General features: G+C 45.4%; 1 protein-coding gene across 2 annotated transcripts in view; it reads left to right on the forward strand.

Annotated features, from left to right (window-relative positions):
- LOC112247575 (fibrillin-2) overlaps positions 1 to 21,813 on the forward strand; it is a 247,297-nt gene that overhangs the window by 101,183 nt on the left and 124,301 nt on the right. For both annotated transcript variants that reach the window (XM_042302707.1, XM_042302708.1), the window contains exons 16-19: positions 1,317 to 1,469; positions 2,670 to 2,723; positions 2,835 to 2,960; positions 10,806 to 10,931. In XM_042302707.1, coding sequence (XP_042158641.1) covers positions 1,317 to 1,469; positions 2,670 to 2,723; positions 2,835 to 2,960; positions 10,806 to 10,931 — 459 coding nt within the window. The remainder of the gene's footprint in view (positions 1 to 1,316; positions 1,470 to 2,669; positions 2,724 to 2,834; positions 2,961 to 10,805; positions 10,932 to 21,813) is intronic.

Genomic DNA, 21,813 nt, shown 5'->3' on the forward strand with positions numbered 1-21,813 from the left:
AAACAGCTGTCGCCGAAACGACATAACCTGTTTCAACGCTGGGTGTTTGCAACCCAACGGGACAACCTTAATTGAACTGGTGAACTTCCCAAAGCGCAATAACTCGCGCTCCAATAGCTCATTGGGAATAAACGGCGGTACATTTGAAATCGTTACCCTTGTTGACCGAGAAAAAAGCGGCATAACTTGAATAAACATTCCTTTAAGAAGTACGCCATAATCAACCATCCGATCAACAAGACACTCTTCTTTAAGAAGTACACCATGCTCAACCATACGATCAACAAGACGCTCTTCTTTAAGAAGTACGCCATGCTCAACCATCTGATCAACCAGACACTCTTCTTTAAGAAGTACGCCATGCTCAACCATCTGATCAACAAGACACTCTTCTTTAAGAAGTACGCCATGCTCAACCATCTGATCAACAAGACACTCTTCTTTAAGAAGTACGCCATGCTCAACCATCTGATCAACAAGACGCTCTTCTTTAAGAAGTACGCCATGCTCAACCATCTGATCAACAAGACGCTCTTCTTTAAGAAGTACGCCATGCTCAACCATCTGATCAACCAGACACTTCTTTAAGAAGTAAGCCATGCTCAACCATCTGATCAACAAGACGCTCTTCTTTAAGAAGTACACCATGCTCAACCATCCGATCAACAAGACACTCTTCTTTAAGAAGTACACCATGCTCAACCATCTGATCAACAAGACGCTCTTCTTTAAGAAGTACGCCATGCTCAACCATCCGATCAACAAGACGCTCTTCTTTAAGAAGTACACCATGCTCAACCATCTGATCAACAAGACACTCTTCAAGACACATCCCCATCCCGCCAAAATCAGGGTAATTTCGATACGAAAAACAAAATTCTTAATTCTACCACAACAAAAATAATAACCTTGATCATGCACAGAAGAAAACAAAAAATGCCACCAAGAAAGAGAAAACCGAAAGAAAGTTCTGAATATCTAACTCTACACAACACACACACTCCTTCGCTCATACAATTCCCAGTATGCACCAAACACTCCCAGCATGCAGAGAGAGAGAGAGAGAGAGAGAGAGAGAGAGAGAGAGAGAGAGAGAGAGAGAGAGAGAGAGAGAGAGAGAGAGAGAGAGAGAGAGATTGGCTACAGTACACTGACAAGTAGCTAAGTTCCTATATTCCTTCTCATGGGCTTTGAGCAAAAAAGACAAAATGTCGGAAAGCGGAAATCCTCAGCAATCACCACCAATGTTTTCACTGTAACGCACTGTTGTGTTAATCCATTGTCACACACAGTGTCTCTGTGTTTTCTTCCTTCAGACACACACATGCGCAGCACCTGCTACGGCGCCATAAAGAAGGGTGTGTGCGTGCGTCCCTTCCAGGGAGCCGTCACCAAGTCGGAGTGCTGCTGTGCCAACACCGACTACGGCTTCGGAGAGCCCTGTGTGTCTTGCCCAGCCAAGAACTCAGGTACAATACACACGATGACGCACATCCAAACTGTGCGAATGTCAATCAAGACTAGGAATCCTGAAAAACGTTGTTTTATCTGAACGTCTTTAGATGCTGTTTGTAGACCAACTGACTCACTTGTAGACAATGGAGTGAACAATTGGCTAATAGGGTGACTTTGAGAAGACTAGTGCAGCTAATAGAGTGACTTTGAGAAGACTAATGCAGCTAATAGGGTGACTTTGAGAGGACCAATGCAGCTAATATAGTGACTTTGAGAGGACCAATGCAGCTAATATAGTGACTTTGAGAAGACTAATGTAGCTAATATAGTGACTTTGAGAGGACCAATGCAGCTAATATAGTGACTTTGAGAAGACTAGTGCAGCTAATATAGTGACTTTGAGAAGACTAATGCAGCTAATAGATTGACTTTGAGAGGACCAATTGGCTAATATAGTGACTTTGAGAAGACTAGTGCAGCTAATAGGGTGACTTTGAGAAGACTAGTGCAGCTAATAGAGTGACTTTGAGAAGACTAGTGCAGCTAATAGAGTGACTTTGAGGACCAATGCAGCTAATATAGTGACTTTGAGAGGACCAATGCAGCTAATAGAGTGACTTTGAGGACCAATGCAGCTAATATAGTGACTTTGAGAGGACCAATGCAGCTAATATAGTGACTTTGAGAGGACCAATGCAGCTAATAAAGTGACTTTGAGAAGACTAATGCAGCTAATAGAGTGACTTTGAGAGGACCAATTGGCTAATATAGTGACTTTGAGCAGACTAGTGCAGCTAATAGGGTGACTTTGAGAAGACTAGTGCAGCTAATAGGGTGACTTTGAGAAGACTAGTGCAGCTAATAGGGTGACTTTGAGAAAACTAGTGCAGCTAATAGAGTGACTTAAAGAGGACCAATGCAGCTAATAGGGTGACTTTGAGAAGACTAGTGCAGCTAATAGGGTGACTTTGAGAGGACCAATGCTGTGTGGGTGATATATTATTGTTGTGCTTCCAACATCAAATATAGCTCACATTACATACAGTAGGTACAAAATGTTGCGTTCTCACACACACAGATGCTTGGTAATGGAGGTTGTTTTGTTGCAACCGCAGTCATTGACTTTGTATTTATTCCTGTATTTAAAGCAGTAACCCCAACCCTTCATCTCAGTCTTCTAGAACTTTAACCACCACTTCTGTTTGGTCTTGCAGCTGAGTTCCAGGCTCTGTGTGGAAGTGGAATCGGCTTCTCTGTGGATGGAACAGGTAATGTGCCCTACACATACTACGAAACGTTAGGGGGTTTTCATCAGTGTATTGCGTGACATTAAAATGACCCCTCTTTATTGTGTCCCTCTGTCTCTTTCCCTTGGCCAGACATCAATGAGTGTGCACTGAACCCAGAGATCTGTCCCAATGGAATGTGTGAGAACCTACGAGGCAGTTTCCGTTGCTTCTGTAACACTGGCTACGAGTCTGACAACACGGGCAAGACCTGTGTGGGTGAGTGGAGAAAGGCTGTTTCTGACACTACAAATCAAATCAAATCAAATGTATTTATATAGCCCTTCGTACATCAGCTGATATCTCAAAGTGCTGTACAGAAACCCAGCCTAAAACCCCAAACAGCAAGCAATGCAGGTGTAGAAGCATGGTGGCTAGGAAAAACTCCCCTAGAAAGGCCAAAACCTAGGAAGAAACCTAGAGAGGAACCAGGCTATGTGGGGTGGCCAGTCCTCTTCTGGCTGTGCCGGGTGGAGATTTTAACAGAACATGGCCAAGATGTTCAAATGTTCATAAATGACCAGCATGGTCGAATAGTAATAAGGCAGAACAGTTGAAACTGCAAAATGACACTATCTTTCTTGTAACTTGACCTTCAGTGACACGAAATGTCATGACCTGTGATGTAGTGATAACAACAAATTGCTACACGTTCACGATGACCAAATTAATGTTCAATACACTTTCAATTAAATACATTTTTAAAAACACTGTATTTACCCTCTACTACATCACTGGTCACACATCTTGTTTATGCCAAATATGATGACCCATAATTCAGTATTAAAGATGGCCTCCATAGCCAGAAGAGCACACTAGGCATGTGTCTATGCGAGGCGAGGTTCAAATAGCTTCCTCCTTTACTGACATCCAGCTTGTTGTCCAGGCTGAGGCTGAGAGGCAGTGGAGGTGTAGTGGTGTCTCTCTTTCAGTTGGTAGGTTACGTCTCAATTGGGCAGCAGCTGTGATGAGGAAGAGAAGGAGAGCTAACCTGGGAGTCTGTCTAGAGATTTGTGATGAGGAAGAGGAGGAGAGCTAACCTGGGAGTCTGTCTAGAGATTTGTGATGAGGAAGAGGAGGAGAGCTAACCTGGGAGCCGGTCTAGAGATTTGTGATGAGGAAGAGGAGGAGAGCTAACCTCGGAGCCTGTCTAGAGATTTGTGATGAGGAAGAGGAGGAGAGCTAACCTGGGAGTCTGTCTAGAGATTTGTGATGAGGAAGAGGAGGAGAGCTAACCTGGGAGCCGCTCTAGAGATTTGTGATGAGGAAGAGGAGGAGAGCTAACCTGGGAGCCGGAGAGATTTTTGTGAGTCTGAGGATTTGTGATGAGGAGGAGAGCTAACCTGGGAGCCGGTCTAGAGATTTGTGAAGAGGAAGAGGAGGAGAGCTAACCTGGGAGTCTGTCTAGAGATTTGTTTCACCGACCAAACCAACCGTTTTAGAGTAGGCAGGCCCATTGAACTATTTTTTGCCGAACCTTATGGGCAGCTATTAGCACCCATGTCATGCATTATCAAATGCATTATGCGTAGCAGGGCCCTGTGTTTTTTTAATCATGTCACATGACCCAGATTTGAACCTTTATTTAAAGCTTTTTCAGTGAACTGTCCACTCTTTTTATAGTAGATGGTCCAGCACCATCCTCCAGCACCATCCTCCACCACCATCCTCAGACAATTGCTTTCATTTTTGGTCTAATTCTCATTTCTGGATAATGCTTATAATACAGAATAAAATCTTGCTGTGTCACACGATTGCACAAAACACTGAGCGCTTTAATGACCTGTGAAGAGGGTATTCATAGGAAGTGTTACCCAACACAAAGTGAGTAGTCAGAACAATATACTATTACATTTACTGTTCCTTTTGGATGCTTGACTATTCTTAGCATTACTGACAATACGTGCAAAGTTCTCACATTGCCTTTCGGTGGTTGGAGCGCTATGACTTGCTAGTCTTCCTAGTTACCACACTCACCACTAACAGTAATAGTAGAGCCCATTCAAACAGACTTACTCTCATGTCCTATGCTGATGCAACTTGATTGTATGCCAAGGATTCAAATGAAGCATACAGAAACACACAAAACCGTATTTGATTTCTTCCCTCTCGTTTTCCTGGCAGTAATGATAGAAACACAGGTGCTACAACTCCCACGCCGCCTAGGAAAATGTGATCCCGGTTTCCCTTTGACTACTGTCTATACTACTATAGTCAAAACATAGAGTTAATTATAGACCGACTCAGTCTGCTTCCTAAGTGGCTCCCTATTCCCTATTTAGTGCACTACTTTTGACCAGGGCCCATAGGGAATAGGGTGCCAATTCAATTCAGTTGCGCTACATTTCAGCTCTTGAGACAAATCGCCTTTCTCTATTGAAATGACATCATGGTGTGTAGCTGCCAGGGAAAAGACAGACATGAAGACAGAACACGGCCAAAAGACCTGTAAAGACCAATGGACGGAGGTAGGGAGACAGGGAAAGAGGAAAGGAGAGAGGGAAGAAGGCAGAAAGGACCAGATTTGGGTTTTGGAACGGGCTTTTCAGCCACTGTAAACTCACAGCCACTGTAAACTCAGTCATTGTAAACTCAGTCATTGTAAACTCAGTCATTGTAAACTCAGTCACTGTAAACTCAGTCATTGTAAACTCAGCCACTGTAAACTCAGTCACTGTAAACTCACAGCAACTGTAAACTCAGTCATTGTAAACTCAGCCACTGTAAACTCAGTCATTCTAAACTCAGTCACTGTAAATCAAATCAAATCAAATCAAATTTATTTATATAGCCCTTCTTACATCAGCTGATATCTCAAAGTGCTGTACAGAAACCCAGCCTAAAACCCCAAACAGCAAGCAATGCAGGTGTAGAAGCACGGTGGCTAGGAAAAACTCCCTAGAAAGGCCAAAACCTAGGAAGAAACCTAGAGAGGAACCAGGCTATGTGGGGTGGCCAGTCCTCTTCTGGCTGTGCCGGGTGGAGATTATAACAGAACATGGCCAAGATGTTCAAATGTTCATAAATGACCAGCATGGTCGTATAATAATAAGGCAGAACAGTTGAAACTGGAGCAGCAGCACTGTAACACTGTAAACTCAGTCACTGTAAACTCAGTCACTGCAAACTCACAGCCACTGTAAACTCAGTCATTGTAAACTCAGTAATTATAAACTCAGTCATTGTAAACTCAGTCACTGTAAACTCACAGCCACTGTAAACTCAGCCACTGTAAACTCAGTCACTGTAAACTCAGCCACTGTAAACTCACAGCCACTGTAAACTCAGTCATTGTAAACTCAGTCACTGTAAACTCAGCCACTGTAAACTCACAGCCACTGTAAACTCAGTCATTGTAAACTCAGTCACTCAGTCACTGTAAACTCAGTCATTATAAACTCAGTCACTGCCACTCAGTCAACTCAGTAATTATAAACTCAGTCATTGTAAACTCAGTCACTGTAAACTCACAGCCACTGTAAACTCAGTCATTGTAAACTCAGTCACTGTAAACTCAGCCACTGTAAACTCACAGCCACTGTAAACTCAGTCATTGTAAACTCAGTCATTATAAACTCAGTCACTGTAAACTCAGTCATTATAAACTCAGCCACTGTAAACTCAGTCATTGTAAACTCAGTCATTATAAACTCAGTCACTGTAAACTCAGTCATTATAAACTCAGTCACTGTAAACTCAGCCACTGTAAACTCAGTCATTATAAACTCAGTCATTATAAACTCAGTCACTGTAAACTCAGCCACTGCAAACGCACAGCCACTGTAAAGTCACAGTCACTATAAACTCACAGCCACTGTAAACTCTGGAGTTGGGACCCTCCCAAACAGAGTACACTAAAAGAAATACACAAACGAAAGCAATTTGGTTTTCTTGCACTTGAAAGCACACAAGTTCTTAAAAATGAAATTCTCCCAATAGAAGCAGAAATAATCATGCACTGTAGGTAGCAAGTGTGACTTATTCACATTGTAACTTTTAACAGCACTGAAATAGTGCCTGATAGAAACTTGCCTGATAGAAAGACTGCAATATACATACCAGTATTCAACATAACCATTTTACCTTTCATTTGGCAAGGTAAGACGTTGAATCGCAGGTTCACCCCTAATAATTATACAGTATACAGTGCCTTGCGAAAGTATTCGGCCCCCTTGAACTTTGCGACCTTTTGCCACATTTCAGGCTTCAAACATAAAGATATAAAACTGCATTTTTTGTGAAGAATCAACAACAAGTGGGACACAATCATGAAGTGGAACGACATTTATTGGATATTTCAAACTTTTTTAACAAATCAAAAACTGAAAAATTGGGGGTGCAAAATGATTCAGCCCCTTTACTTTCAGTGCAGCAAACTCTCTCCAGAAGTTCAGTGAGGATCTCTGAATGATCCAATGTTGACCTAAATGACTAATGATGATAAATACAATCCACCTGTGTGTAATCAAGTCTCTGTATAAATGCACCTGCACTGTGATAGTCTCAGAGGTCCGTTAAAAGCGCAGAGAGCATCATGAAGAACAAGGAACACACCAGGCAGGTCCGAGATACTGCTGTGAAGAAGTTTAAAGTCGGATTTGGATATAAAAAGATTTCCCAAGCTTTAAACATCCCAAGGAGCACTGTGCAAGCGATAATATTGAAATGGAAGGAGTATCAGACCACTGCAAATCTACCAAGACCTGGCTGTCCCTCTAAACTTTCAGCTCATACAAGGAGAAGACTGATCAGAGATGCAGCCAAGAGGCCCATGATCACTCTGGATGAACTGCAGAGATCTACAGCTGAGGTGGGAGACTCTGTCCATAGGACAACAATCAGTCGTATATTGCACAAATCTGGCCTTTATGGAAGAGTGGCAAGAAGAAAGCCATTTCTTAAAGATATCCATAAAAAGTGTTGTTTAAAGTTTGCCACAAGCCACCTGGGAGACACACCAAACATGTGGAAGAAGGTGCTCTGGTCAGATGAAACCAAAATTGAACTTTTTGGCAACAATGCAAAACGTTATGTTTGGCGTAAAAGCAACACAGCTCATCACCCTGAACACACCATCCCCACTGTCAAACATGGTGGTGGCAGCATCATGGTTTGGGCCTGCTTTTCATCAGCAGGGACAGGGAAGATGGTTAAAATTGATGGGAAGATGGATGGAGCCAAATACAGGACCATTCTGGAAGAAAACCTGATGGAGTCTGCAAAAGACCTGAGACTGGGACAGAGATTTGTCTTCCAACAAGACAATGATCCAAAACATAAAGCAAAATCTACAATGGAATGGTTCAAATATAAACATATCCAGGTGTTAGAATGGCCAAGTCAAAGTCCAGACCTGAATCCAATCGAGAATCTGTGGAAAGAACTGAAAACTGCTGTTCACAAATGCTCTCCATCCAACCTCACTGAGCTCAAGCTGTTTTGCAAGGAGGAATGGGAAAAAAATTCAGTCTCTCGATGTCCAAAACTGATAGAGACATACCCCAAGCAACTTACAGCTGTAATCGCAGAGAAAGGTGGCGCTACAAAGTATTAACTTAAGGGGGCTGAATAATTCTGCACGCCCAATTTTTCAGTTTTTGAGTTGTTAAAAAAGTTTGAAATATCCAATAAATGTCCTTCCACTTCATAATTGTGTCCCACTTGTTGTTGATTCTTCACAAAAAAATACAGTTTTATATCTTTATGTTAGGAAGCCTGAAATGTGGCAAAAGGTCGCAAAGTTCAAGGGGGCCGAATACTTTCGCAAGGCACTGTATATTCCATCTCCTCTTGGCCGCAAAGACAAAATGACATATCACCACCATTTTTGTCAAAAATCCTAATGGGGACGCATGAATTCTGAGAGCGTTTCCCTGGGCGTGTGCATCCCAAATTGGACTCTATTCCTGGGCCCTGGTCAAAAGTAGTGCACTACTATATAAGGATAGGGTTCCATTTGGAACGCGGCTCCCCTGTGATTCCTGGTAGTCGTTTCAGCTCGGTAGCCGGTAACCCCTTTGTTCCTCCCATCATAGGCATGGTGAAAGAGTTCGACAGGATATTATTTCCAAAGGGCAATTATAGTCAGCTTTATAAGCTCTTCAACTTCCCTTTCTGTCTGACTCTGGGGTTGACTGGGACCCCTGGCAGTCAAAGGGCCCTTTGGGAACGGAAAATGCACAGCCAAATAGGGGCTGGTGAAGACTACATTACAGAGGGGGAACAAATTCAATCGGGTTATCTTCACGACCTGACACCAGAGGAAATACTGGTGTCTATGGTTGTCGTTTAGAGTTTGTATATTGAGTTGAGGATGGTGGACTGTCAGTCATGGCCGTAGTCTCTAGAGGAGGATTTTCAATTCCTGGAAAGTGTAGGCTTTTATTCTAGCCCAGTCTGACAAAGACATGATCATCTTCAGTCTCGGCCATAATTAGTGGAATCAGGTTTATAAGAACTGTAGGGCTGGAACAAAAGCCTTTTATTCTAGCCCAGTCTGACAAAGACATGATCATCTTCAGTCTCGGCCATAATTAGTGGAATCAGGTTTATAAGAACTGTAGGGCTGGAACAAAAGCCTTTTATTCTAGCCCAGTCTGACAAAGACATGATCATCTTCAGTCTCGGCCATAATTAGTGGAATCAGGTTTATAAGAACTGTAGGGCTGGAACAAAAGCCTTTTATTCTAGCCCAGTCTGACAAAGACATGATCATCTTCAGTCTCGGCCATAATTAGTGGAATCAGGTTTATAAGAACTGTAGGGCTGAAACAAAAGCCTTTTATTCTAGCCCAGTCTGACAAAGACATGATCATCTTCAGTCTCGGCCATAATTAGTGGAATCAGGTTTATAAGAACTGTAGGGCTGAAACAAAAGCCTTTTATTCTAGCCCAGTCTGACAAAGACATGATCATCTTCAGTCTCGGCCATAATTAGTGGAATCAGGTTTATAAGAACTGTAGTGCTGAAACAAAAGCCTTTTATTCTAGCCCAGTCTGACAAAGACATGATCATCTTCAGTCTCGGCCATAATTAGTGGAATCAGGTTTATAAGAACTGTAGGGCTGGAACCTGCCCGTCGAGCACCTCATTCCAAAATCACTGGCATTAATACGGAGCTGCTCCCACCTTTGTTGCTCCACTCCTCTGGGAAGGCTTTCCACTAGTTGTTGGAACATTGCTGTGGGGACTTGCTTCCATTCAGCCACAAGAGCATTACGGAGGTCGGGCACTGATGTTGGGCGATTAGGCCTGGCTCGCAGTCGGCGTTCCAATTCATCTCAAAAGTGTTTGATGTGGTTGAGGTCAGGGCTCTCTGCAGTCCAGTCATGTTCTGCCACACTGATCTCGACAAACCATTTCTGTATGGACCTCGCTTTGTGCACAGAAATGGTGGTTTGAGTCATTAAGGGAAATTGTTATGATTATCGGTTTTCAATGTGGGTGTAATGTGTCAATCCTCCCAGTCTGCTCTATGTCAGTTTCAAACAAATGTTTTTGCTTAAGAAATGGACAAATACACAGAAAATGTTTACATTCATTTCCTAGACACTGACCAGTAGTCTCAGACACTGACCAATGGTCTCACAGTCACTGACCAGTGGTCTCAATGGTCTCAGACACTGACCAATGCTCTCATAGACACTGACCAATGGTCTCATAGACACCGACCAATGGTCTCATAGACACTGACCAATGGTCTCACAGACACTGACCAGTGGTCTCAATGGTCTCATACACTGACCAATGGTCTCACAGACACTGACCAATGGTCTCACAGACACTGACCAATGGTCTCACAGACACTGACCAATGGTCTCACAGACACTGACCAGTGGTCTCACAGACACTGACCAGTGGTCTCATAGACACCGACCAATAGTCTCAGACACTGACCAATGGTCTCATAGACACCAACCAATAGTATCATGCACCGACGAATAGTCTCAGACACTGACTAATGGCCTCATAGACACTGGCCAATGGTCTCAGACACTGACACATGAACAAATGGTCCTGAGTTGACTGTGAGGCGTCCTCTCTGTTTGCCTGTTGTCTTCCAGACATTGACGAGTGCATGGTGAACCGGCTCCTCTGCGACAACGGACTGTGTCGGAACATTCCAGGCAGCTACAGCTGCACCTGCCCCAAGGGCTACCTCTTCAGGCCGGACTCTGAGACATGCGAAGGTAAGAGAGAGAGAGAGAGAGAGAGAGGGAGGTGATGACTATTTTCATTGTTGTTGTTATGTATTTCTGCTTTGGCAATATTCATGTGAATATCATGCCAAAAAAGACTTTGAGAAGAGAGAGAGAGAGAGAGAGAGAGAGAGAGAACAAGAAAGAGAAATGGTGGTGAGAGAGAGAGGGAGCAGAACTTCCATTTTAAGTGGACACCTGGTAGGAAAAACACACAAGGGGTGTATTGGGTGGTCGGAGGAAATCAGAAATGCCTGGCAAGCCAGAGTAGCCAGAGCAACCTGAGTAGCCAGAGCAACCTGAGTAGCCAGAGCAACCTGAGTAGCCAGACCAACCTGAGTAGCCATAGTAGCCAGAGGAACCTGAGTAGCCAGAGCAACCTGAGTAGCCATAGTAGCCAGAGGAACCTGAGTAGCCAGAGCAACCTGAGTAGCCATAGTAGCCAGAGGAACCTGAGTAGCCAGAGAAACCATAGTAGCCATAGTAGCCAGAGAAACCTGAGTAGCCAGATAAACCTGAGTAGCCAGAGAAACCTGAGTAGCCAGAGAAAAAAATTGTAACCAGAGAAATCTGAGTAGCCATAGAAACCTGAGTAGCCATAGTAGCCAGAGAAACCATAGTAACCAGAGAAACCTGAGTAGCCAGAGAAACCTGAGTAGCCATAGTAGCCAGAGAACCATAGTAGCCAGAGAACCATAGTAGCCAGAGAAACCATAGTAGCCAGAGAAACCTGAGTAGCCAGAGAAACCTGAGTAGCCAGAGAAACCATAGTAGCCATAGTAGCAAGAGAAACCATAGTAGCCAGAGAAACAAATAGTAGCCAGAGAAACCATAGTAGCCAGAGAAACCTGAGTAGCCAGAGAAACCTGGATAGCCAGAGCAACCATAGTAGCCAGAGAAACCTGAGTAGCCATTGTAGCCAGAGAACCTGAGTAGGCAGAGAACCTGAGTAGCCAGAGAAACCTGAGTAGCCAGAACAACCTGAGTAGCCAGAGCATCCTGATTAGCCAGAGCAACCATAGTAGCCAGAGAAACCATATTAACCAGAGAAACCTGAGTAGCCAGAGAAACCTGAGGAGCAATAGTAGCCAGAGAAACCATAGTAGCCAGAGAAACCAGAGGAGCCAGAGAAACCTGAGGAGCCATAGTAGCCAGAGAACCTGAGTAGCCAGAGAAACCATAGTAGCCAGAGAAACCATAGTAGCCAGAGAAACCACAGTAACCAGAGAAACCTGAGTAGCCAGAGCAACCTGAGTAGCCATAGTAGCCAGAGAAACCATAGTAGCCAGAGAAACCATAGTAGCCAGAGAACCCTGAGTAGCCATAGTAGCCAGAGAACCTGAGTAGCCAGAGAAACCTGAGTAGCCAGAGAAACCTGAGTAGCCATAGTAACCAGAGCAACCATAGTAGCCAGAGAAACCTGAGGAGCCAGAGAAACCTGAGGAGCCATAGTAGCCAGAGAAACCCGAGTAGCCAGAGAAACCTGAGTAGCCATAGTAACCAGAGCAACCATAGTAGCCAGAGCAACCAGAGCAACCTGAGTAGCCATAGTAGCCAAAGCAACCAGAGTAGCCAGAGAAACCTGAGTAGCCATAGTAGCCAGATAACCTGAGTAGCCAGAGAAACCTGAGTAGCCAGAGAACCTGAGTAGCCAGAGAACCTGAGTAGCCAGAGAAACCTGAGTAGCCATAGTAACCATAGTAGCCAGAGCAACCTGAGAAACCTGAGTAGCCAGACAAAACCTGAGTAGCCATAGTAACCAGAGCAACCATAGTAGCCAGAGAAACCTGAGGAGCCAGAGAAACCTGAGGAGCCATAGTAGCCAGAGAAACCCGAGTAGCCAGAGAAACCTGAGTAGCCATAGTAACCAGAGCAACCATAGTAGCCAGAGCAACCAGAGCAACCTGAGTAGCCATAGTAGCCAAAGCAACCAGAGTAGCCAGAGAAACCTGAGTAGCCATAGTAGCCAGAGAACCTGAGTAGCCAGAGGAACCTGAGTAGCCAGAGAAACCTGAGTAGCCAGAGAACCTGAGTAGCCAGAGAACCTGAGTAGCCAGAGAAACCTGAGTAGCCGGAGAAACCTGAGTAGCCATAGTAACCATAGTAGCCAGAGCAACCTGAGAAACCTGAGTAGCCAGACAAAACCTGAGTAGCCATAGTAACCAGAGCAACCTGAGTAGCCATAGTAACCAGAGCAACCTGAGTAGCCATAGTAGCCAGAGCAACCATAGTAGCCAGAGCAACCATAGTGGCCAGAGAAACCTGAGTAGCCAGAGCAACCTGAGAAACCTGAGTAGCCAGAGCAACCATAGTGGCCAGAGAAACCTGAGTAGCCAGAGCAACCTGAGCAACCTGAGTAGCCAGAGCAACCTGAGTAGCCAGAGAAACCATATTAGCCAGAGCAACCTGAGTAGCCAGAGAAACCATATTAGCCAGAGAAACCTGAGTAACCATAGTAGCTATGAGGATGTCTGCTAAAGCTGATCTGATTGAATTGACCCTTGGTTATTATTTCCCCCATCTTGTATGTTAAATGTGTGTTTGCTATACTGGAGTTTTTACATGTTTCCTTTTAAAAGTTATAAAAGCCGATAGATGAAGTCAGAAGTCAGGATGAAGTCAGGGCAATAGCAGTGACTGTTTCTTCCTCTTCTTTTCTTACATGGGCGAAACAGACAAAGGCCCCTCAGTACAGGATAGGCATTTCAATCATTCTGAGTTCATATCTGAACCAGATGTCTTTTTAAAGTCTTATATCCCTCAGATATATTCTGTGAGTTATTCCACCATATGTACACGCGTGCAGATATGACCGTCCTTCCCCCATACCTGAACTATGCCTGGGACATATGGAAGAAATCGGGCGGTTTTGATTGTGTGTAGACACTGATGTGGAGTATGTCCTTTTATTTTCAAGGGGATTTTACTCGGGCAATACATTTTCATCCATCTTATGATATACAGAAATGGTAACACCTGGGTCATGTTTTGCAACAGAAAATGAAGGTTTCTATTGGATAGTGTTTCCTCCTCAGATAATACCTCCCATTTCAGGCAGGGTAGAATAAACGTCCCCTCTCATTGGTTTAAGGGCCTTTTATTCTTTGTTGTGCCAAATGACTACATCCCTGGTTTAAAATGAAGGACTACGTCCCTGGTTCGAAATGAAGGACTACATCCCTGGTTTAAAATGACCCTTGTCCCCCTGTAACCATGCTCCTAAACCACCTTCCAACCCCTGTCCCCCTGTAACCATGCTCCTAAACCACCTTCCAACCCCTGTCCCCCTGTAACCATGCTTCTAAACCACCTTCCAACCCCTGTCCCCCTGTAACCATGCTCCTGAACCACCTTCACCCCTGTCCCCCTGTAACCATGCTCCTAAACCACCTTCACCCCTGTCCCCTGTAACCATGCTCCTAAACCACCTTCACCCCTGTCCCCCGGTAACCATGCTCCTAAACCACCTTCCAACCCCTGTCCCCCTGTAACCATGCTCCTAAGCCACCTTCACCCCGTCCCCCTGTAACCATGCTCCTAAACCAGCTTCCAACCCCTGTCCCCTGTAACCATGCTCCTAAACCACCTTCCAACCCCTGTCCCCCGGTAACCATGCTCCTAAACCACCTTCCACCCCTGTCCCCCTGTAACCATGCTCCTAAACCACCTTCACCCCTGTCCCCCGGTAACCATGCTTCTAAACCATATTCCAACCCCTGTCCCCCGGTAACCATGCTCCTAAACCACCTTCCAACCCCTGTCCCCCGGTAACCATGCTCCTAAACCACCTTCCAACCCCTGTCCCCCGGTAACCATGCTCCTAAACCACCTTCCAACCCCTGTCCCCCGGTAACCATGCTCCTAAGCCACCTTCACCCCTTTCCCCCTGTAACCATGCTCCTAAGCCACCTTCACCCCTGTCCCCCTGTAACCATGCTTCTAAACCATATTCCAACCCCTGTCCCCCGGTAACCATGCTCCTAAACCACCTTCCAACCCCTGTCCCCCTGTAACCATGCTCCTAAACCACCTTCCAACCCCTGTCCCCCTGTAACCATGCTCCTAAACCACCTTCCACCCCCTGTCCCCCTGTAACCATGCTCCTAAACCACCTTCACCCCTGTCCCCCGGTAACCATGCTCCTAAACCACCTTCACCCCTGTCCCCCTGTAACCATGCTCCTAAACCACCTTCACCCCTGTCCCCCGGTAACCATGCTCCTAAACCACCTTCCAACCCCTGTCCCCCTGTAACCATGCTCCTAAACCACCTTCCAACCCCTGTCCCCCTGTAACCATGCTCCTAAACCACCTTCACCCCTTTCCCCCTGTAACCATGCTCCTAAGCCACCTTCACCCCTGTCCCCCGGTAACCATGCTTCTAAACCACCTTCCAACCCCTGTCCCCCTGTAACCATGCTCCTAAACCACCTTCCAACCCCTGTCCCCCTGTAACCATGCTATTAAACCACCTTCCAGCCTGTCCCCCTGTAACCATGCTCCTAAACCACCTTCCAACCCCTGTCCCCCTGTAACCATGCTATTAAGCCAGCTTCCAACCCCTGTCCCCCCTGTAACCATGCTATTAAGCCACCTTCCAACCCCTGTCCCCCTGTAACCATGCTATTAAGCCAGCTTCCAACTCCTGTCCCCCTGTAACCATGCTCCTAAACCATCTTCCAACCCCTGTCCCCCTGTAACCATGCTATTAAACCACCTTCACCCCTGTCCCCACTGTAACCATGCTCCTAAACCACCTTCCATCCCCTGTCCCCCTGTAACCATGCTCCTAAACCACCTTCCAGCCTGTCCCCCTGTAACCATGCTCCTAAGCCACCTTCACCCCTGTCCCCCTGTAACCATGTTACTAACCCACATTCCTAAACCATCCCATATCATACGTTGTAACTGTACCACCTTCCAACCGACTGTCCCCCTGTAACCATGTATCACTAAGCCACCTTCCAACCCCTATCCCCTTGGTAACCATACTCATCTCAAACCACCTTACTGTACCAATGTCATCTACTGTATCTTGCCTATGCTGCTCTGTAAATCACCATTCATATATCCCCCTGTATGTACATATTCTTTATCCCCTGTACACCATGTATAAGACAGTAGTTTTTTTGGAATTGTTAGTTAGATTACTGTCCCCCTGTTAACTGCATTGTCAGAACTAGAAGCACAAGCATTTCCAACCCCGCATTAACATCTGCTAACCATGTCCCCTGTATGTCAAATAAACCACCTTTGATTTGATTTGATTTGAACCCCTGTCCCCCTGTAACCATGCTATTAAGCCACCTTCACCCCTGTCCCCCTGTAACCATGCTATTAAGCCACCTGACTGGCCCATAATCAGACATGATACTTTTTCTCCCCAATTTCGTGGTATCCAATTGGTAGTTGCAGTCTTGTCCCATCGCTGCAACTCCAGTACAGACTCGAGAGAGGCGAAGATTGAGAGCCATGCGTCCTCCGAAACACAACCCAGCCAAGCCGCACTGCTTCTTGACACAATGCCCACTTAACCCTGAAGCCAGCCGCACCAATGTGTCAGAGGAAACACCGTACACCTGGCAACCGTGTCAGTGTGCACTGCGCCCGGCCCGCCATAGGAGTCGCTAGTGCGCGATGGGACAAGAACATCCCTGCCGGCCAAACCCTCCCCTAACCCGGACGATGCTGGGCCAATTATGCGCCGCCCCATGGGTCTCCCGGTCGCGGCCAGCTATGACAGAGCCTGGACTCGAACCAGGATCTCTAGTGCCACAGACCACTGCGCCACTCGGGAGGCCAGGCGTTTGCACTTTTGCGATTATTCTAGTGGTTCCATTGCGCCAGGCAAGCTCAAAACATTTTATATTTACATTTGACATTTGAGTAATTTAGCATACGCTCTTATCCAGAGTGACGTACAGTTGGTGCATTCATCTTAAGATAGCTAGGTTGGACAACCACATATCACAGTCATAGTAAGTGGGGGGGGGTCAAGTATGAGTGTAAGTTCATGAAAGGGTGAGTGGTGAACTGTGGGATTAGTTAAGATACTCTTTGAAGAGGTAGTGTTTCAGATGTTTTTCAGAAGATGGGCAGGGACTCTGCTGTCCTAGCTTCAGGGGGAAACTGGTGCCAGGACAGAGAAGAGCTTTGACTGAGCTGACTGCGGGAGAGCCAAGAGACCAGAGTTGGCAGAACGGACTACTATGAGATCTGCCAGGCACGCAGAGATGCGTGTCGCCACCTGGATGTCAGAAGAGAGGAAGGAGAAAAGCAGTTATCTGCAAAGCAATGATAGCAGAGACCATTTGATGATATGACTGAGCTGAGTGACTTGGTGTATAGAGAAAGGGGAAGAGGGCCTAGAACCGAGCCCTGGGGGACACCAGTAGTGAGAGCACGTGGTGCAGACACAGATCCTCTCCAAGTCACCTGATAGGAGCAGACTGCCAGGTAGGATGCAATCCAAGAGTGTGCAGATCCTTAGACGCTCAGCCCTGAGAGGGTGGAGAGGAGGAGCTGATGGTTCACGGTGTCAAAGGCAATGGATAGATCTAGGAGGATGAGAAAGGAGGACAGAGAGTCAGCTTTGGCAGTGTGGAGAGCCTCTGTGACACAGAGGTTGAGCAGTCTCGGTTGAGTGACCCGTCTTGAAGCATGACTGGTTATGGCCAAGAACATTGTTCTGAGCGATACCGAGCAATAGCAAGCAATCAAGCCCAGATAAAGTATTTGAAATGATTTCAAATAGTATTTGAACCCAGGTCTGTCCAAAATAACCCCAAGGGGCTACGGCTATGGTTTGTGACTAAGCCCTTCTCAGCCTCGCAAATGTCACCCTATTCCCTATATAGTGCACTACTTTTGATCAGGGCCCATATAAGGAATAGGGGGCCATTTGGGAGGCACACCTTACGTTGCCAATAAAACCAGTACAACCCTCCACGGAGTGCACTGCCAGCAGAGGGGAAATGACTTAATGGGCTCTAATTGAGTGTGAAAGAGGGATCACCACAGGGGCCTCTGGGGTCTCTCAGGTAGGGTCAGTTCTAGAACAAGGGATTATTACCCATGAAAAACAATGAAAAATATCCCAAAATATAGCTGTGAGCAGCAATGAACGGGGTTCACAGGATGGTAGGAAGGACACAAGATCAGCATAACAAGGCAAGCACTCTATCATGAAGGAAGTATCCTCCTTTATGTGCAATCATTAGTCTAAATACAAAATCTGGAGTGAATCTGGTGTATGGTTTTATGAGGAGAAGATGGTTATGAGCATTAGCATTACATATGCAAAGAATGAGAGGTTAATAGTTTCCTTGTTTTTTTTTTAGATATCAATACCAAAGTCAGTGTGGTCTTAGGCCACTGTGGATTTACAGTGGTTTAAATGGAAAGTAAAAACTTTTTTATTTTATTATTTAAACCAATCACTTATCTTTTCTCCAACTAAGTTAATGGTCTATGGGTCATGATAAGTAGATTTTTGAAGTATGTTTAGCATATTGAAGCATATTCGTGTATGTGATAATATGCATCTACTGCACAGGAGGTTGGTAACACCTTAATTGGGTAGAACGGGGCTTGTGGCTGTGGCGGGACGTGTGGAATGATATTGTCACCCTACTTCCGCTCTTCCCCTCTGGCACTTGAGGGATTAGTGATTATTGGACTCACCTCGACTCAATCACCTCTGTCATTACCTTCCCTATATCTGTCTGGTTCCCCGCTCTGTTCCCTGCTTCTGCATTAATTGTCACATGTCCCGATTAAATGTTTGACTCCCCATACCTGCTTCTCATCTACGGCGTCAGTCCCTACAGAATGCAGAAGCCATCATACGAAGCATCGGGGAGTGCTGACGTTCCCGGTTGGGGGTGCCTAAGCCAGTTCGTCGGGCTGTCATGCCCTAGCTGGCTCGAGAGGTTTCTTGCCCCGGTTGGCTCGGAAGGCACCCATCCCACGTCAGGCCTCAGCCGGATCGTCAGGTTTTTACGCCCAGCCGGCTCGTCAGGCTGCTACGCCCCTGCTGGATCATCGGGCTCCCACGCCTCAGCGGGATCGACAAGCCTCAACCGGATCGTCAGACTCCTATGCCTCAGCCGGCTCACCAGGCTCCCACGCCTCAACGGGATCGACAAGCCTCAGCCGGATCGTCAGGCTCCTATGCCTCAGCGGGATCGACAAGCCTCAGCTGGATTGTCAGGCTCCTATGCCTCAGCCTGCTCACCAGGCTCTCACGGCCTCTGCCGGTTCATCAGGCTCACCCAGGTGGGATGCCGGGTGGTGCCTCCAGAGGGGGGGGGGACTGTCACGCCTGCTCCCGCTCTTCCCTTCGGGTGCCAGGCTCCCCAGCCTAACACACTCCTGCCATCATCATTACGCACACCTGCCCCCGATCACGTGCATCAGCGATTATTGGACTCACCTGGACTCAATCACCTCTGTCATTACATTCCCTATATCTGTCTGGTTCCAAGCTATGTTCCCTGCTTCTGAATTGATTGTCATATGTCCTTGGTTACCCGTGTGCTGACGCTGTTCTTGTCTTGTTCTATGTCTGTTCCCGATTAAATGTTTGACTTACCTGCTTCTCATCTCCGGCGTCGGTCCCTACATGGATCAAATGCACATGGTTTCCATGTGTTTGATGCCATTCCATCTGCTCCGTTCCAGCCATTACTATGAGCCGTCCTCTTCTCAGCAGCCTCCACTTATCTACTGGTATAGTGTGACCATCTTTGAAAGCATCAACATTATTTTTTCAGATTTTTTTTAAAGACTATAGTGATGAGTCCAAAAACCAAATCTGGAGTGAATCTGACTTTAGTCCATGAGAAGAAGATTTTTAGGATTATTTTAAGCATTATAAGCATAGTCAAGAAAGTTAATTGTGAATAATTTCCTTATTTTGTAAGAAATCAATGCCAAACTTAACATGGTTCATTATGGTAATGTCTTAGATGATCCTAAACAGTTTCACGTTGATAGGCCATTGTGAAGTGAATTTACAAAGGATTTAAATGGATACGTAATCAATAACTCCCACCCATCTCTCAACCAATCCCTTAGCTTTTTTTGCAAACTAAGTTAAGAGATGTACCGTGGACATAAATACTTGTTATTTGGATCATGAGAAGGAAGTTTTTCAAAGTTGGAGGAAAATCTATCCTGACGGACCTTATGGGTCCTTGAGGCAAATTTGTTCAGCATGAGGCACCTACATGCAAAGTAAAGGCACCTACATACAAAGTCTCAAGGTCAAACGGCACGACAGAAATGAGGGTTTAACACTATATCCGCTATAGGCCAACGGGCCACTGACATTTGATTTTGTAAAGAAGCTGTTTCGAGACTGTTTTATTTTCTATAACTCTATTACTAATCACATTTATTGTAAGGGAAACAAAAACATGCAATGTGTTGCAGTAGGCCTTTAGAATAACTAAACAACACCTAAACTACACATAAACTACACATAAACTACACTGAAACTACCCCGAAACTATACCGAAACTACATCCAAACTACACATAAATTACACATGAACTACACCTAAACTACACCTGAACTACACATAAACTATACCTAAACTACACATAAACTATACCTAAACTACACCGAAACTAAACCTAAACTATTCCTTAACTACACCTAAACTACACCTAAACTATTTTTGATCAGAGCCCTATGGGCCCTGGTCGAAAGTCATGCACTATGTAAGGGAATAGGGTGCTATTTGGAACGCACTCCATCGCTCTGTGGTCTATTTAAACCTACTGGTTTATAGGGTAGTAAATTAAGAGTCTGGCCTCCTGGTTTGGGAATTGAGAGACTGTGAGGACTGGGATCTGTCAGACCGTTGACGTTATCCCCCTTGACGGTCAACACAGCAGAAAGTAATACGCACAATAGGATGTTTGGATGGCTGGGGACTGTGTGTGGACACATACGCTCATGCACGAAAACACACATTCTTTTAAATTGACATTGTAGTCATTTTAGCAGACACTCTTATCCAGAGCGACTTACCGTTAAGTGCATTCATCTTACACACACACACACACACACACACACACATGCACACACACACTTTTACAATGACATCTGTTCCTTGTGAACTCTTTAGGAGGGGAGCATAGGCCAGTCGCAGTATAAAGTGAAGCTTTAAGGCTTAGTTCTATTCCCGTCCTGTTTACATCCTCACATGATTCTAACACGGACTCTTCAGTAGCAATAAATACGATCAGCGACCGAAATTCACATTCCATGCGATCCATTCCCGAAACAGAATTAACGTGAACGACACACTTCCATGTGTTAGTTACAGTTGAACTACCTTTCAAATTGCACCCTATTCCCTATTCCGTAGTAGTGCACTATTATAACAAGTAGAGTTCTATGTAGGATGCAGACTTAGAGTTGGAAACATCTCACTCTCACTTTCACTCATCTATATGTGTCCCGGAGACATAGCCAAGCGTGACTTACAACACTATACCGTCACGACACAGCCACGACACCGTCACTACACTACACTATCACCCAACCAAAATTATGATTCATACCTCTCCTCCTTTGCCCTCTCCCTTTCTGTAAAACATATGTCAAAATCACAACAACATGTTTTTGCCATAGTTTATTAGCTTTTCCTGGTAGCAAGGACTTAAGTGGCCCAAACTTTTGTGTGTTAGGCAACAGTGGGTATTTGCAAGCTCTGTTGTCATCAAGCCAAGATATAAATTGACACATTTGGAAGCCACATGTACACTAAATTAGATGAAGCAAGCGCTCACTCAATCAGACTTGGGTTTAAGTAGTATTTTAAATCTTTCAGCTTTGAGTGTTCGCTGGACTAGAGCCTTGAG

This window comes from Oncorhynchus tshawytscha, linkage group LG20 (genome assembly GCF_018296145.1).
Source record: "Oncorhynchus tshawytscha isolate Ot180627B linkage group LG20, Otsh_v2.0, whole genome shotgun sequence".
Lineage (NCBI taxonomy): Eukaryota > Metazoa > Chordata > Actinopteri > Salmoniformes > Salmonidae > Oncorhynchus > Oncorhynchus tshawytscha.